Source organism: Ptiloglossa arizonensis, chromosome 13, assembly GCF_051014685.1.
Source record: "Ptiloglossa arizonensis isolate GNS036 chromosome 13, iyPtiAriz1_principal, whole genome shotgun sequence".
Classification (NCBI taxonomy): domain Eukaryota; kingdom Metazoa; phylum Arthropoda; class Insecta; order Hymenoptera; family Colletidae; genus Ptiloglossa; species Ptiloglossa arizonensis.
This window is the reverse complement of record NC_135060.1, coordinates 4,814,020-4,832,239: the sequence shown is the minus strand read 5'-3', so window position 1 is coordinate 4,832,239 and position 18,220 is coordinate 4,814,020. Positions and strand designations below refer to the sequence as shown.

Sequence of the window (18,220 nt, the reverse complement as noted above, 5' to 3'; positions counted from 1 at the left end):
ACCTTAAATGTTCTCGAGGTACGTGTAACCTCTCGAGGAATCTCTTTCGTTTACATCCGCGAGGATCATACTTTTCAATTTAGATTTCAAGCGTAACTCCAATTGTGTTTCAACGCTTCAACCCCCGGATCCACGTGTTTCCAAGCGCGTTACTTGGAATTTTGTACCGGATGAACACTCGCCGAATTAACTGTATTTTATCCCCGACATTTTTACGAACGAATCGATGCTACGCATCGTCAAGTGTTTCTTTTCGGTATATTCGGAAATTCGTTATTGTCGTTTACCACCGCGAACAACGCAACGTTTCGAATGTTCGACAGGTGCGGATCATTTTGCGATCGCAATTATAAAAATTCTCAAGTTCCGTTCGTGCGATCGCAATTTTTCTTCTCTTTTCGATTGGTTTATCTCGTTGGATAAATACGGAGGTTAGGAGTTTACGAAAGTCGCCGCCTATGTGGCGCCAGCTTCCGAAGGTAGCCGTTTAAACGTATTCAATTGATCTTACCGTTCGAGTTGTGGATTATTTAGCTTGGAAATAGGCTGGACGTTTCGTTCGATGGAAGCTGGTGTCACGGATGAACTATAGACGTTGTATTATACGTAATAGACGTTTCATTTTACGTAAGTGGGTCGTACGAGCTGAAATACCTTGTAAAGTATCGGTGTAGCGGAGCGACCTCTTCGTTCGAGAACGGTGATTCCGAGAATTATATCGCACTCGAATCACCGAATCGGTAAAAATCAAAACCGCGGAAAATTTATCTGTCTGCATCTTTCGTGCTTCTATCGAACCGATCAATCTTGGAACGTATCGTAACACCAAGTACCATTTATTCTCGCAAACGAAACCCGAAATATCTTAGCAACATTGAACCAAGAATATTTTCAAAGTCACAGCTCCGAGAATTTAATTAAATTTTCCAAGCACCGCTTTTATAGTTGGCGCAATTGTTTTCTTCGATCTGACCGAAAAATTGTTTCGCGAACGAAGAATATTCCAGCGAAACGATACTTGGAGCCGTTATTTGCGTAAAGAAGAATTAAAGTATCGCACAATCCGTGAAAGTCGACTATTTCGACTAGATTTTTATTTTATTGCATCGTTATCGTTATTATCGCCATTTGGAAAGATTACCGCGAGACCACCGAATATAGTTGCGCGTGTACACACAATTTTATACGTGGATTGAAAAAATACGTAGTAAACGGAATATGCTTTGTTGTTACAACATTTTCTCTATAATTTCAATAATTCTCTTGTCATTTTGGAACATGTAATTTGACACTTGCATGTCCGATGATCTCGGCTGTCATGCTACACGCGATTATATGGTATTAGCTCGTTCTATCGCATTTGAAGAGCTCGATTGTGCTTGAATGTCCGCAGGAGTCAGTGCTATTCAAGCGGTCGACTCGATCAGCACGAAATCATTTTCTTTTGGCGTACGAGTACTTTGATTTGGTTTTGTCGCAGTCTCGGACAAAAGATTTCAAAGTGTTGAAACAGCGAAGGTATCAATTTGATGAATTTATTAAGAAAAATACCAGACACCGTTCAAACTGTACATCCAATATATAATATTTAACGTATTCGAATCGCGAAAGATTGAGAGACAAATATTTGGCAAATGTTAACGATCTATGCATCTCGAGTAAATGAACGAAAATATTGCACGTAAAAATTGTTCTACGCGCGAACGACCAAATAAATACGCGGACTCGTGAAAATCGAATCGAAACAGGGCACTTTACGATGTAATTGCTTTTAACGAATTTCCAACGAGCTTTCTCGACCCAAAGAGTTAAATATCCACGATCTCCGCGATACGTGAAACTGTGTTGAATTTTTGCAGAGAATCGAGATGGCTCAAATAAAACCAGTGACGTACGAGGAGGAGTTGAAGAAGAATCCAGACTTGAAAGAAGAGGAGATCCAATCATTGAAAGAGTGGTACAAGAAGCAGCCACATTTGCCAAAAATGACGGACGCCGAACTGGTTTTATTTTTCCATAGTAACTATTACCGAATGGAACCCACGAAACTGACTATCGATACGTATTACACTGTCAAGACACATGTACCTGAATTCTTTTCGAACAGAGATCCTTTGGGCCAAAAGGAACTGAGAAAAGCCTTTCAGACAGTGTGAGTACCCACGAACCCAAGTTACTTTTTAAGTTTTCAATGCAATCCTTGAATTGGATCGAATCGAAATATCCTATAAATGATTTTTCACACTTTTGAAATGATTCCAATATCGTTCAGAGACAGGTCGGGTGATATTTTTTTATACAGCGCAAAGTACAATCGAACTTGGATGGTTCTTTGTTAAAAAATGGAGAATGAACATTTTCCGTGACCGATTTTTAAAGAAAGAACGTTCTGTCGAGGATTGTGTATAACCGAAACGTCCAATTACTATTTGAAAAATACCACTTTCGTCGTTTGAGACGATTCTTTTGTAAATATATTGCACAGGGTGTACTTAAAAATTAGTATCGAACTTTAGGCACACGTAATACATACTCGTCGAAATAATCGGAAAAGTCGTAATAAATATGAATGCAAATATCGTTGATTTCGAAGTTGTAAAATTTAACAACGTGCAACTTAACGAGTAAGTTGTTGGATCAAACAAAGTAAATACAAACGTACGAATACTAGGTAACTCTAGCTATGTGGTTCAATCTGTAATATCTTCGTATTATTCTTGTTATGTAATATTACCTATAGAATAAATATTGTATTGTCGTCTTCGATAATAGATATCGTACATATTGGAAGATCGACCTTAATGGCAAGGACGTATCGTAAATAACGTCAGTGATGCATAATACCAGGGAACGCAATTTTTTCTTCTTTTTTTTCTTCTTCTTCTTCTTCTCTTCCTCTGTACTCTCGTCGTTTTTCGTTCTCACGAATCAATTATCTTCGTTACATATTACCTTAATTGCCAGTTGCACGCACCGTGTTCCGTCGCTCGCAGTATACCTTTGCCAACATTTACCGGTATCGCGGTTACGTGTACACGTAAACAATTCGTACGAATGTATTAAATTGGTTTTATACCAATCGATTGTATTTTCAAAGTTCGATACTTTTATCACCAAACGAACCAACCGGTCTCTCGAGTTGGAATTATTTACAATTTTCTTTCGGATAAATTTCTGTTAAAGTTTCTTCAAATAAAAGTGTCCCCTTTCATCGTATTGTACAACAAATAGTACACGAGACGACAATCGGTAAAAGTATTTTCGATATGTTTGTTGGGAATATTTTAAATTAAGGAAACGTCTCAAATATTATAAATTAAGGACATGTCACAAATATTATAAATTAAGGAAATGTCTGAAATATTATAAATTAAGGAAACGATTATTCGACTAATTTCAATAATCTCGAAATCCGTGTCGTAGATCCATTCAGATTTTGGATAAGAAAACGGACGATGGTTACTCGATTCTCTATGGAACGTTGATCGATCGGGATCCCTCCCATTACGTCTACAACGATGCAATGAAGTTTCTGAGCATGGTGGTAGATTTATGGCTTTACAAGGAGGGCACAACGCCGGGACACGTAATACTGTTCGACATAAAGGATGTCGCATTCGGCCACGCTGCTCGATTGAATCCCGTAGGATTGAAAAAGTATCTTTTCTTCTTGCAAGAAGGGCTACCGGTTCGTCTAAAAGGATTCCATTTCATGAATATCACGCCGGTGATGGACGTGATACTGAACATGATGAAACCGTTCATGAAAAAAGAATTATTGGACATGGTAATACGTGACACGTATTGAACGCTCTCGCGTTATCGTTTTCTCTCTTTTTAATTACACTTAAAGAAAGATTCTCCATTCTTTTTCTTTCGCGTTTCGATCCACGCACGTGTTAATATATCGCGTATCGGTGCACAGTACCAAATCACTGTAAACGAATTTTTGGTCCTTCGACTATGGATAGATTAAAAAGTATTCATCGTTAAAAGTTACCAAAATATGCGTATACGTGCAATTCGATTAAACGCTGCGTCCAGATGTCAAACTTAAAAATAATAGTTCCGAAAAAGTGGGAAATTAATAGTTTGAACTATTTCTTGAGATATTTCGGATAAGTAATTGCACGTAGATTGATCGTGGAGAATACCTTAAGATAAATAAAATAGTCGCCTCTGTTAATACACCGCTGTTTCTAAACTTTGAAATTTTTCAACGCGCAACTATGTATCGGAATAACGTTTTCAGTACTTTACAAATTTTAACGCGTTACAAGACTTGTCATATTCGTCTAAAAATGGTTGGTATCTAATTTCAAAATCGAACGAGCCAACGTATTCGATAACTGTGCGCTCGAATTTGATCGTACGTGCTTCATAGTTTTTCCTCGACGTTTAATGCGTATCTTTCTAATGTTCAGTTTCACACGCACACAAGTTTGGAGTCTGTGGCAAAATTCATCCCCGTGGACGCACTGCCGAACGAAATTGGTGGAAAAGCAGGACCCATCATGGAACTCCACGGAAAGACTATCAAAATGCTCGAAGAGAGTCGCGACTGGTTCGTACAAGAGGAACAAGTGAACCGTGTTAACGAATCATTGAGGCCGGGTAAAGGGAAAACGGCCACTGATCTTTTCGGAGTCGAGGGAAGCTTCAAGAAACTCGAGATTGACTAAACAGTTATCGTTTTAACCGAAAGACTTGAAACTACGTGAAAAAGCTGGGGAAATATGTGAAATTCGTTTAACTACCACGATGGAAATATTAATGTAGGAACTGTCACGATAATCCACATTGTTTTCAAGATAAACGTAATTATAGATTTCTTAACTTGGTGTTCTTACAAAGGAGAAGCTACAAACAACAGAATAAAAAGAGCATAATACTGAAAAAATTATACGCTCGTAAATTTAATGCTACTCTCTAATTTCGCTAAATCGATCGTGTCTTTGATACGATAAGACATCTGTGCGGTGTATACACCAGATCGAATCACGTAACATTTATCGTGGATTCGATCTTGATCGGTCTACAATTCGAGAATGAACGTACACGAATTACGAAGCAAAGATTTACTATCGTTGAATCTTCACAGTTTTGTTAATTGTTTTTAATTTTAATAGTGTTCGTTCGTTCGTTCGTTCATTTTTAGTACCAGAAACATCTTTCTTCTTTTTCATCCCTGGTAGATTTCTAATTCTCAAAATGGTCGCTGCTGGTACATTGAATTATGGCTGTACACGTACGTGACTCTGTATGCATCAGTTCACGATTATCCCTTATTTCTTGTTTCTATACAATGGCATAGCGAGCAAACGGTAGTAGCCCAGGTGTAGAATAAAGAAACCTAACCCGAATCTTACTTAAACCTAACTATTCTATCTAGTAACTAATTTAATGGATTAGGTTCAGGTTAGGTTCTTTAAAAATATTCCGAGCACCGCGAGGCAGCCAATAAATACTTGGTCGAGTTTTCAAGTACACCCATTATACGTGTCCACTGCCGGCTGCTTCGATGTATCCATAGAAACTGTAAACAATTGACGTAGCTATAGGCAGTATTCGTGTAGAAATAGGAATAGTTTTTTGCAAAAATCTCGGAGGCCGACTGAAGCCAAGCTGTGGTTATATGTATAGGAAAAAGTTGTTCAAAATATTGATTTCTACAACATATTCAAAAATCGTCGAAATTGGTGAGACCCTCTCTCTTCTAAACAATTATCAACAATTTATACAGAATAAAAGTAAGGAAACAAAAAGAAGCGTGTACAATGTACCATTTGCCTATAAAAACACAGTAAAGAAAGTATTTTCTAGATATACAAAATATGAACATTATATTTGTATACAAAATTTGAGAAAAATGCTTTCTTGTAATAATTGTTTCAGTAAATTATAGTTATTGTTTTTAATTTTTGCAACTTTTGATATTAAATATAATAAACTAGTATTATAAAATATTCTTGCAATATTTGTATAAATAAGTTGCTTGTACAATTAAAGTTTATTTAAAAAACTAAGGCAATATTTTTATAAATCACTTATTCATAAATAATATTTTTGTACTTGTAGAGAGTCTAACGTCATCTTCTTTAGATCCAATAAAATCTAATTTTGAAAAGGATGTAACGCAATTTCTGGACACGTTTGATAAAAATCATTTAGATTTAAATGGATGAATATGTCAACAGACCACTCGGACGATCATCAGTTAAATGCCATTGGCATAGGATAAAAATCGATAACATAACAATACATAGAAACGCATCTTAAAATTTGATATTGAGGGGCGTATAGTAAGCAAAATGGCTGACGCGACGGCAAGAGTCGGTAATGTCAAGTGACAGAGTGTTGATAAGTTGAACATTGTTAAATAGACCAGTGGCTCACTTGAAATATATCGTATAGATAATAATTATTGCATTTTTCTCGCTGTGATTTAACAATGTTAAACGACGTACCGAAAAGACTATTAAAAAGCTCGGAATCAACTGAGGTACGTTTACAATAATAATCGCACATTTTCACAAATCGATAAAGTTCACTATGAACAAACACTGATATTAGACACTCTTTCCCATTTATCTAGATTGAGTAGAATATTTTTCTACAACATGTCACTAACGAAGCATGTGGTGTGCCGTTCGACGTCGATGTGTTTTCACTGTGCGTTCCATGTTTCATCGTTCCTATTTTCCATTCCATATTGTACCTATTTTTGTCATAATTTATTCTCAAATTTTTTACTCATATGCTCATAACATATTACATTTTTATTTGTTTATTCGTTGATAGACTTGACGCTCGAACAGTTGGGCTTATATTACTTCAGTATAGATTACATAGCCTTTATTTGAAACCATAAACGCCATCTGTCGTGGAAGTTTGGTACTAACAAGCGCGGAAAATAAAATTTATAAAAACATACAGGCATTAAAAGTACATTGTAAAATATTTTTAGGCTGATGTACGCGAAGATGAAGAACAAGCGAAGAGATTTCAAGACATTATCGATCTACTACTGGCAGCAGGGTATTTCCGAGCTAGGATAAAAGGTTTATCGAATTTTGATAAGGTGTGTACAAACGGAAACTTTTTCGGATGAATTACAATAGAATAATAAAATGAATATATTAAAATAAAAAATTTTAAATTGATACAATAATTAGGTAATCGGTGGGATGACCTGGTGTATAGAATCCTGTAATTTCGATGTAGATGTTGATTTATTATTTCAAGAAAATTTAACTATAGGTCAAAAAATGTAAGTATGCTTTTAAATATTTAAAGTATTCGACAATTTATTTAAAATATTATTCTATACATACATAAATATTTTCAGATCTTTAACTGAAAAAATAGTAGCTATGTTACCCAAAATGAATTGTCCGTACAGAATAGAACCACATCAAATTCAGGGTTTAGATTGTATCCATATTTTTCCTGTTATTCAGGTAAACAACTTCTTTTTCTGATTCATGATATCCATTATGATTATCTTAACGATCGTATCAATTTTAGTGGTTAGTTAAACGATCAATGGAAACACGAGAAGAGACAGCTGATTTTGTACGATCGTTTGCTCTCAATCAGTTCTATAAAAAACATTCTTTCATTGAAGATGCTGGTGCTGCAAAAGCAAATAAAGACAATTTGATACGAAACATTCAACTGGTTAAAGTAAGTTCTGCATGATATATGAGGTATCTCGTATAGAAAGAGAACACCTAATTATCTTCTTTAGTAATGACAATAATTTAAAAATTTTTAATTTAAGATCAATTTGTCATTTTATTATATGTGGATGATTATATGCTAACATCAATTGCAATATGTAAGAAAGAAAATATGTAATTCTATTTAAAAAGAACAGTGTTCTGTTTCTAGATAGAGAATCCGTATATTGTTACTAGATGAGGTATCTTTGTATAAGACGATTTCTTAGATGTAACACTTTAAATAATTCAAGTTACTATTATTTTATAGAAATCGTATGAACCCCGACGTCTTTTCAAGCACAAAGATGGTTCTACGAGAGACGAATCTACAAGATTTCTTGGCACAGTTCTGGAATATGAAGCACCTTTATACTATTCTGCACAAAATTCTGGATCCCCAACAACAGCAACTTCGGATGAAGCTCACGTCAATGATAGGAAAGAGGAATTAATGGAAAAGGTAATAAAATACCTTTAAGTAAAATTTTTGCATTATGTATTCATATATATCAATAGTAGAATACAAGAAATGAAAATTACAGTAAACCAATTATAAAATATAATTTCTTTTTTATACATTGTACAGGAACCCGTATTGCAGGTCAGTCTTCTAAAAATTTCTGTCATATATTTTAGGTAACATAAATGTATACACGCGTCATGATTCATCATTCAAAATATAAAGCTTAAACGACTATTTCTGAACAGTAATATATTTTAAATATATATAGTTACACTTAGTTTAAATATATTTGAACTAAATACAATTATACATTTATGGTCGTATAGAATTAAAATATACAGCGTTTTATCTAAATTAATTTCTACAGAATAAATTTATATCCTAAACCACGCGATAAATTTTATAATACTACATAACTTTAATGCATTATTTTTCTATAGAAAAATACAGAACAATTGGCTGAAAATCTAGCTGCAATTGAAGAAAGCTCGGCAAGTAATTATAAATACGTAAAAATATCAAATATTAATGTTGTTAATTAGATATTTATTATTCATAATCTACACAGGTTCGTTTAAATATGACAGCAGTAGGCAACATCGTCGGAATTCAAGCCCAAGAGATTGCTGAAGTGGCCGAAAAATATTCAACCCTATCGACTTCCGAGATGGAGGTAAATTTCTTTTCAACATGTCAAATATCAGGTCAGTCTATAATAAGTTCGCACGCATTTATACTACTGTTTACATTATGGATCTGCATTACTCACATCATAGGCCATTTCTCCCCTTTAATATTAGATTTTTATTGTTTGTTTTGTAAACAAACATGTAAGTACATGTCAAGTAGCATGACAAAAGAATTAAATAATGTTTCTAATGAAGTAATACCGGAATAGTGAATAAAGTATAAAAATTTAGAATTAGTATCACATTATGAGACTGGATTTAAAACATTAACCTTCAGATGATAAAGTATTGTGGATAATAATGGACTGATTCTTGTTTCATATACTTTAAAAAACGCGTACGAATTTATGGACTGATCTATTACACTATTAAATATTCTCTGAGCAAGAGGTATTTTTGAGTAAAAAACACAGGGAGAAATAATCTGTATGTGACCTGAATAGTTAAATTATTAAGCTATCAAATCCAGATTTATCTTTTTCTTTCCAACAATTAAAAATTGCAGAATTAATTTTAATTTATGATTAATCGCAGGAAAATGGCACTATAAATTCTTCAGCAGCGTTAACAGCGTTACAGAAACAAAAGGCAACACTTCAAAATCGAGTGCGAAAATTGACAAAAGATAGAGAAAGCTTGTCTGCTAAGGTCTCAGAATTGAATGATAAAACGAACGAATCTCGTACAAAACGGCAAGCTATCGAGTGTTCGTTGAAAAAAGCTGAAAAAATGGGAGTTAATGAACATGATAGGTACTTATTCTTTTATTATACGTGAAGTGTACAGTAACCATGATACAAATGTATATGAGATGATTCCGCGTGGTATAGTAAATCGTTACATATGTTACATGGTTACCACCGCACTCTATTTTTACGATCTTCTGGAAAATCATGTAAGTCAAAGTTGTTTCATTTTTTCTTAATTCTTTAGTGCTTACAAACGTTTGGAAGAATTACTTTTAGTACACGATGGTTTGAAGGAACAAGAACAGAATTTTCGAGAACAATGTAAATCCGATTTGAATCTTTTACGTGCTAAATTGCAAGAAATTAAAAATGGTACATCAGAAGAAGAGGAAGATCATTTGATGGAGTACGAAGAACAAAAAGAAGCAGTCACAAAGGCAAGATTACAATTGGCCAAAAAGAACAGAGCAATTGCTTCTTTGACCAGACAATTGGATGATGTTCCTGGACGTTCTGAACTTACACAATATCAAAGACGCTTCATGGAACTGTATAATCAAGGTTTGCTGCCTTATTTTTATTCTCCGACATTCGCTGAATCACTCTGTTAATGAAGTGTTATTTTTATCATTTACATTGCAGTTTCGGCCAAGCACAAAGAAACAAAACAATATTATACGTTGTACAATACCCTCGACGATACAAAACTTTATTTAAGCAAGGAATTATCATTATTAAATTCTATTCAAGATAATTATAATGAGTGAGTAATTCGTAAATTTTATATTTTTCATTCATTATTTATTGATAATAAATATTATATGTCTTTCTTCTCTACTTATATTAGGGCAATGGCATCAACGAGCGGTAAAGAACAGTTCCTGAAACAATTTGAAGCGATTGTTGCACGTGTGAAACGCAACAAAGCAAAGGTAAAGAACTTTACCATTTATGAATCAATTATATGCAATTAAATGATAGGCCCGATAGATCTTAGATTCTCCAAGTATATTTGATCGACGATATACGAATAATATTATTAATATTTCCTTTATGAAAGTAAATGAGAGAGCTTTGAACTCCAATATTATACAAACATTGAAACTGTTGTGATACATATTGTTATCTTATTAATTAATTTCTGAAATGACGACAAAGCACACGAATTATCATTACACTTTGATAAGAGGATCATGTTTCCTATAGGTGGGGAAACGCTGTGCCGATGAGAAAGACAGAAGGGATACCCTTAGTCAACAACTCGGCACTCTGATTGAACAACAACGCAAATACGTTGCTGCAGTCAGGCAACTTACTATTGAATGTCGTAAAAATGAGGCTTTACTCGCGCAATTGCGTGGTCCGTAAATAACAGTCTTTGTTCTGCTTATATTGAAACAAATCGAATTTACGTATTTTTGTTGTAATCGTTTGTTCCATCAATGAACTTAAATATTACGTTAACACTTAGCTGACGGGCGTTAAAAAGTGTCGTTACTTTCATCTGTAGCAAGTAAAAACGGTCACGCATTAGAGTAACAACGCTTATACTGAAACTGTTGTAATTATTATATTTATTGAATACGTTTATGAATAAATTGATAAATGATTCAGACTCGCGTATAAAAAAAAAAAAATAATAAAAGATATAATCGTAGCGAGCAAATTAGAACAAATTTTATGCTTCGATACATGTATTAATTAATAAAAACAAAATAATTGAAAAAAAAAGTAATAATTGTGATGCAAAAATTACAACGGATAAAGCACTGTTCGTGAAAGGAAAGAATCTTACACATAATCAACGGTGATACAAAATTATGAGGATCAGTATATATTGTTTAAAAGAATGCAATCAATGTATGTACTGATAATTAGTTTTTTAAATACTTTTCGCTTTTTATAGATTGGTGTAAACAATAAATAAACAATTCTGATGTCTGCTCAATGCTCAAAGCTCAAAGCTTAAAATCATAATTAAATGTTTGTTCTAATTTGCTCATTAAGACTAATCCTTTATTATTTGTTTACAAAATTATAAAAAAAATTAACAAATGTAAATGAGGATATAAATTGAATTTTAACATTAATTAATGTTCTGTTCATCAGTTGTATTATTTATATATTTATTTTGCATATTGCAATATTTTTAGAATGTTGCAGTTTGTGATTTTATTTTTTAGTATTTTCTAATATCCATGCCATTTTTTAAAAACAATTCTTCTATTCTGATTGGTCGTATGTACATATGTGTATTTTTAATTCCTCAAATAAAAATAAGTAAATTCATAATATGTAATAAAGTTATGAAACTTGACTGTTGAATCTATATATGACTGATAGTGTAAAGAGTGGACTATTCAGATGTTCCGACAGTAATGCGACTTGCAGGATCTAAATGAAATATTTGTTATAGTTTTAAAAATAAATTTACACATTTGAATCGACGGAGATTTGTTAATAAAAGCCTGTAGCAATTATAATCTTAACCTTAAAATTCAAATTTTTTTGCCAATTAGATTGCGCGTTAATAATCTGGAAAGGAGAGGAGTATCCCCTCTATGTCTTTCGTTATTATACACACGATATTACGTTATACATCCATGTTATTTAATACAATATGGCGCGTGGAGAGTGACGAACCGTGCGAGGGTTTACTCCCGTGAACAGTGTGGTGTATACAGCAACGGGAGTGGGGGAAGGGCTTTGTTCTCAGAAACTGATTTGAACAGTCTAATTGGTCGAAACTTTAATAACTTTTTGTGAGAAAACGATTTATTTGCGACATATAATTCCTTATGAACTTTTTATCGCATTGCCAAGTGGAACACGTAAAAATAAAAACAAAATATGACCTTGAATTTCAGATACACTTTGCGGCAGATTTTTTAAGCAAATCTTTATCGATCTAAATGCATAGATATTTATCTGTGAATATTGTAACAAATATTTTATGTCAACACTGTACATGAAAGTGTAATTTTACGCGTCCTGTCGGCTGTGTTAAAATATTAAAGAAATGGATGCTTCGTACGAACAATGCAATTGCAATCAACGTTAAGCCCAAAACTGCAAGGAGCAAGCGATACAGCGGTAGCTTCTATTTATATTCTTACCGTATACAGGGTGTCTCACTTAAAATGTTGCAAGCTGTTTTCTCTGAGATTTTTTATTATAACGATAGTATTCTCTTCCGGTATGTTAAAGAACTTTATACGATGTATGTTGTGTCAGTAGCACATTAACCTCAGAGGCTGGAGGTAGAAATTTTCTATTTTGTAAAAATAGAAGAATATATACAGTTTTACATGTTACATAGTTCTCATAGAAATAAATAACTTTTATTTCAAACACTTTTGTATATTTCACAAAGTTAATCGTGTATGTAATAGTTTTGTTGTGTTTGTTATTATATTTTCTTATTAACTTCACCCAAATGTTACGTATTTTTGAAAGAATTAACCTAAAGTGTACAAATTCTTATGGTATTTCATTTAAAGAAATGAAAACGACGTTCACAAATTCACCCCCTGAGGCTTACTAAATGACGATGCAATATACGTCACGCGAACGACCCTACTTTTCTATAAATACTAATAAAATATTTTGTAACTGCCTTTAATAATCTTAAAGAAAACTGTAACAGTGATGTGTGACGTCCTGTATATATTATTCGTATATATCAAATATTCCTGTTTTTCAGATTCATACTCGCGAGGGTAACTTGGAGTAACAGAATTAAAGAATGAAACTTGAAAATGGGATTGTTTCTCTGTTCCTTGTTAAAATATATATTTTATAACAAAATTTCGCATAAATCCACTAAAAATACAACTTGTTCGTTCCTCTTCTCTGTATTGCTTTCGTTTTTATTAATCTTCGCGAAAGTATTAAATTCTTGAAACAAATTAATTTACCCAAGATCGAAGTTCAAAGGATGCCAAAAAATTGTTCGACGTAATAATTGCAGCTGTACCAATTTAAAATAGTCAACTGCCAGAGTCACATGACGTCATTACGTCTTCACATAAAGTATAGATCAACGTGTATAATATATGCGCACCTTGGGATAGCAATTTTAGCCCAATAATAGATTGCCACTTACCACTTGTCTGTTTTTCCTTTCACAAACGGCAGTCGGTGTTTTCCTCATTGCTCCGTCAGAGCCCTCTTCGTTCGTAATTTTATGTTGGCTATCGCCATTGTTCTTCTCTCAGTGCTTATGTGTTCACGTGTTTTCTCCGTCTTCCCGAGGATCTATCGTAGCCATTATCGATGGTACGGTGATCAGTGATCTGTTTGTTAACGTTCCTTAGAATGTAGCGAGCATCCAGCGCGACGCTCTGTAAAGATACGTAATATGACAATCGCATCGGGTGGAAGAACCATCCATTCGTGCTTGTTCCTTTTAAATTAAAGGAACATGTGCTATCTATACGGTGGCTTTTAATGTGATATTCTTATGAAAGAATTATTGCGCGTAAGATGGCAAAAGACGAAGGAGACGACCTCTTGCCGGACAAGGACGCGGCGAAAGGATTCTATGCGAAATACGAACCCAAAGAAATTCTTGGAAGGTTCGTCACGTGATATTTGAAAAAAGAAAATAACAACATAGCTTACTATTTTTATTTGTTCACCAAGCACGCGTAGTATGATAGATATGTTCTTGTTTATATTATTAGACCCTGGTGCATTGCGATTACAATAAACGAACTGAGGGATTTGCCGCCTCAAACGAATAAACTAACCTGTACAATTATATAATTCAATGAAGTTAATTGCATCGGATCCAATGACGACAATTTTTTTGCGAATTAATAAAATGACACAGCCCGTTTAAAAAGAAGGTTCAAGTTTTAGATAGATTGCAGCACTGACGAAACGCTGTACAAAAACAAGACGTTTATTTGTATCAACATTCTCGATATATTATTTTATGAAATAAATTTAACTCTTTACATATAAATTTGTTACGGCAGACTGAAAGATATTCTAATATTACAAAATTCTTGACGAAATAAAAGATAGAGTATTCAAAAATGCACCCGTATTTCTCATTTGTAGATGTAAAGACGTTTATTTATATAGCTTTAACGTTAATTCAAAATAAAAATTGCATTTTACATAAATAAGTACAAAATATGATAACAGTACACATAAATTTGGTCATTCTATAATTCTTTTATATTAAATAAAAATTAATTGACCCCAGTAGAGAATTGTTGATATTTTTATAATTTATTTTAAGAGAGTATTTTTTAATATGAATTTAATGCATTAATATTTACAGAGGAGTATCTTCTACTGTTAGAAGATGTATAGAAAAAGAAACAGGTATAGAGTATGCAGCTAAAATCATAGATATTAGTAATGAAACTAATGAGGATGGAAATACTATGAAAGATGCTACATTACAGGAAGTGCACATTCTTCGAAGAGTAGCTGGACATCCTTATATTAGTAAGTTCCTAGTTATACGAAAATACAAATAATTCTTTCTAATGCATTTTTCACAAATATTATGTACGTTAAAGGATACATAAAAAATCAATGCATATTTAATTTATTCTTGCATATAGAGCAATACCGTTATATAATTTTAAATTTAAAATAATTACTTTTCTACTTTTCTAGTTGAATTGCACGATGTCTTCGAGTCTAGTACATTCATCTTCTTAATTTTTGAAATTTGTAAAAATGGAGAATTATTTGACTACCTCACGACTGTTGTTACTCTTTCTGAGAAAAAGACACGTTACATCATGAGACAAGTGTTCGAAGGAGTCCAACATATACATAATCAAGGAATAGTACATAGGGATTTGAAACCAGAAAATATATTATTGGATGATAATTTAAATGTGAAAATAACAGATTTCGGTTTTGCTAGAGTATTAAACATAGAAGATAAATTATATGGTTTGTAATTATTTGATAAATCCAAGAACACAATGCACTTATATAATCAATAAGAATGGCTAATTTTTATCAGTAACATCTTTTTGTAGATCTCTGCGGTACTCCTGGATACTTGGCACCAGAGGTATTAAAGTGTAATATGTTTGAAAATGCAGAGGGCTATGGATATGAAGTTGATATGTAAGCTGACAAAAATTAAAACATTATAGCAATATTATTAATTAATTATCTTCATAGCTGAGAACTAATTTTCACATTTTTTCAGATGGGCTTGTGGAGTAATTATGTTTACTTTATTAGTTGGTTGCCCTCCATTTTGGCATAGAAAGCAGATGGTCATGCTTAGGAATATTATGGAAGGGAAATACTCATTTACATCTCCAGAATGGGCAGATATAACAGGTGATTATTATTATTTGCTGAAATAAATAAATTTTAGATAAAAACTATAATTTAAATTTAAAAAAGATGTTTTCTTTTTAAATACAGAGTCCAGAGTAAATTCGTGCTTCATTAACATTGTATGTATTACTGTGAATCATTTTCAGGGAGTTTCATTTTCATTTTCGTAACATATTATAAGAAATAAACATTGTCTTGAAAATATAGTCAAGATTTTACTTCAACAAGTCCCAATGAGAAATCAGAATTGGCCCAAAAACTAGAAACGACGAATTTATTTAACGCGCGGAACATATCTCTAACATTATACGATAGTCTACCGTATATATTTTTGATGTATTATAAGTTTTTCATTTACATCTGTTTCACATTTTTATACATTTGAAAATGTTTTGATTTTTATTTTATTTTTAGAAGCTCCTAAAGATCTGATAAGAAAGTTACTAGTCGTTGAGCCCAAGAAGAGAATTTCTATCAAAGAAGCATTGGAACATTCATTTTTCCATACAGTGGTAAGTATTTTAGTACTATATAATTTATATTATAACATGTAAAGTATCAAAATGTAAAATAGAATACAATTCTTAAACATTTATCATTTCGTTCAATTCCTAAACAACTACAGTATATTAATTTTACATTTTTATTTGTTTGCTTTATATGTTCAACATTATATATTCATAGTGAAACGCATTTGCTTAGAAAACAATATCAAGTATCATTTTTCAAACTTCTGTTTAGTCAGTTTAATAAAATATACTAATTTGGAAGCGGTTTTTATAAAGGAGCAGGAATCATATAATATCAATATAAATAAATACAAAATTACTGGAATTGCAGCTGTGGGATCAAGACATCGCTCCTCTAAAACGTTCACTATCATCTAATTCTCGGCGTCTGAGTAGGATATCTCAGTTAGCTTTGGTAACTTATTTTTGTTTTTATTTTGTTTGTTTTTAAATGTGGATTCTTTTAATTATACATTTTACTTAGTATACATAACAATTAACATTTTAGTTTTTATTAATACTTTAAATTTATTAAAAGTGTATACTGTAATCTACTTAAGTATACTGTGATAAAACTTTTTCATATAAAAGTGAGGAACCAAGTATCAAAACTTGTTAATATCGGTTATAATTATGCGTAACTGAATTATAGTGAATAATACATTTTTATTAAAAATATCTCTCCGTTTTTTAAAGCATGAGAAAGGTTTATTAAAGCATGGATATACAAATGTGCATTGGGAATTAATCAATAACACCAAAGGAATATTCATTACTATTCTTGCATGATAAAAAAAAAATGAAAAAAGTGCAATGTTTTGAAGTGTACATGTATCATGCTTCCATTCATTGTTTACACTTTCTGTCTAATTTTCTTTTTAACCTTTGTAAAAAAGTTTGTAAAAATTAATCATATTGCAAAAATCAAAACTAATACACAGTTTTGTGAACTGTTCCATTATCTATGTCATTCCTAATATTACATTTTTATGTTACACAATACTTATTTGTTGTTATGTTTAATAAGATTTTTTTGCAGGAAACTACTTACTAAAAATATAAAATCACGTCTTACTCAAATATTTTCCTATTTTATCTTCTTTTATATTTTGTACAGGAATTAAAGGCAAAATCATTTAACGCAAGAAAAAGATTCCAGTTAGCCATCATTTGTGTTCGTGCAGTTATTCGTATCAAACAGCTTCACATAACACCTGAACCTCTTTCAACCCATGTGGCATGTACTGATCCTTACAGGATTAAAATTTTACGAAAGGTATTGTTTTGTAGTTGTTTTAATAAATTCATGAAAAATATTTTATATAAAATAGAATTAATTTGTTATTAATAGCATAAAGAGCCTTAGTTTAATATACAAATACGAATTATACTTTATAGGTCAATTTAATTGTAAATTAGATTTAGTATATTTTATATATCTTTTGTAGGTCATTGATGGTTGTGCATTCAGAGTTTATGGTCATTGGGTAAAGAAAGGGGAAGGACAAAATCGAGCTGCACTATTTGAAAACACACCAAAGACAGAATTGAAGCACCTTTATGTTAGTAATTTGAGCAGATAACCAATGCTTTAACAAAACATTGTCTAGTTAAAATTGTTAATTCTTATGTTAGTCGACATTTACAGTATCTAAACAAAATATTCAGTCAGAAAAAATGAAAAAATAAATAATTTATACAAAAGGGTGACACATATATACTACTTTCTCTTGGTTTTGTTTAAATTTGCAGTATCATAAGATCAACTTTGTAATATATTAATTATCTTTAGATATTGTAAAAAGAAGGAAGACATTAATTG

At 32.2% G+C, this 18,220-nt stretch overlaps 3 protein-coding genes across 8 annotated transcripts; all 3 read left to right on the top strand.

Annotated features, from left to right (window-relative positions):
* Positions 1-1,371: 1,371 nt before the first annotated feature.
* LOC143153695 (alpha-tocopherol transfer protein-like) lies at positions 1,372-5,745 on the top strand. Its single transcript, XM_076325154.1, has 4 exons — positions 1,372-1,518; positions 1,860-2,152; positions 3,424-3,787; positions 4,425-5,745. Exons 2-4 carry the CDS (start codon positions 1,869-1,871, stop codon positions 4,680-4,682), a joined length of 906 nt encoding a protein of 301 aa, XP_076181269.1. The 5' UTR covers positions 1,372-1,518; positions 1,860-1,868; the 3' UTR covers positions 4,683-5,745.
* Positions 5,746-6,320: 575 nt separating this feature from the next.
* Positions 6,321-11,456, top strand: Fidipidine (coiled-coil domain-containing protein 93). 5 transcript variants are annotated; one of them, XM_076325153.1, is made up of 11 exons: positions 6,378-6,502; positions 6,596-6,672; positions 6,968-7,081; positions 7,176-7,270; positions 7,349-7,460; positions 7,528-7,686; positions 7,993-8,184; positions 8,311-8,325; positions 8,628-8,682; positions 8,756-8,860; positions 9,411-9,549. In XM_076325153.1, exons 2-10 carry the CDS (start codon positions 6,637-6,639, stop codon positions 8,815-8,817), a joined length of 840 nt encoding a protein of 279 aa, XP_076181268.1. In that variant the 5' UTR covers positions 6,378-6,502; positions 6,596-6,636; the 3' UTR covers positions 8,818-8,860; positions 9,411-9,549. The 5 variants fall into 5 exon arrangements, 4 of the variants coding, with proteins under 4 accessions (XP_076181266.1, XP_076181267.1, XP_076181268.1 ...); XR_012993895.1 differs by lacking the exon at positions 6,596-6,672 and having other exon boundaries at positions 6,321-6,502; positions 8,756-8,891; positions 9,411-9,545; XM_076325151.1 differs by lacking the exon at positions 6,596-6,672 and having other exon boundaries at positions 6,321-6,502.
* A 1,067-nt stretch (positions 11,457-12,523) lies between these two features.
* Positions 12,524-18,106, top strand: Phkgamma (phosphorylase kinase gamma). Of its 2 annotated transcripts, XM_076325148.1 has the most exons (10): positions 12,524-12,658; positions 13,269-14,142; positions 14,859-15,028; positions 15,203-15,487; positions 15,577-15,667; positions 15,753-15,889; positions 16,304-16,401; positions 16,730-16,813; positions 17,516-17,674; positions 17,847-18,106. In XM_076325148.1, the coding sequence occupies exons 2-10, from the start codon at positions 14,051-14,053 to the stop codon at positions 17,979-17,981; spliced, it is 1,251 nt and encodes a 416-aa protein (XP_076181263.1). In that variant the 5' UTR covers positions 12,524-12,658; positions 13,269-14,050; the 3' UTR covers positions 17,982-18,106. The 2 variants fall into 2 exon arrangements, with proteins under 2 accessions (XP_076181263.1, XP_076181264.1); XM_076325149.1 differs by lacking the exon at positions 16,730-16,813.
* The last annotated feature ends 114 nt before the right edge of the window (positions 18,107-18,220 follow it).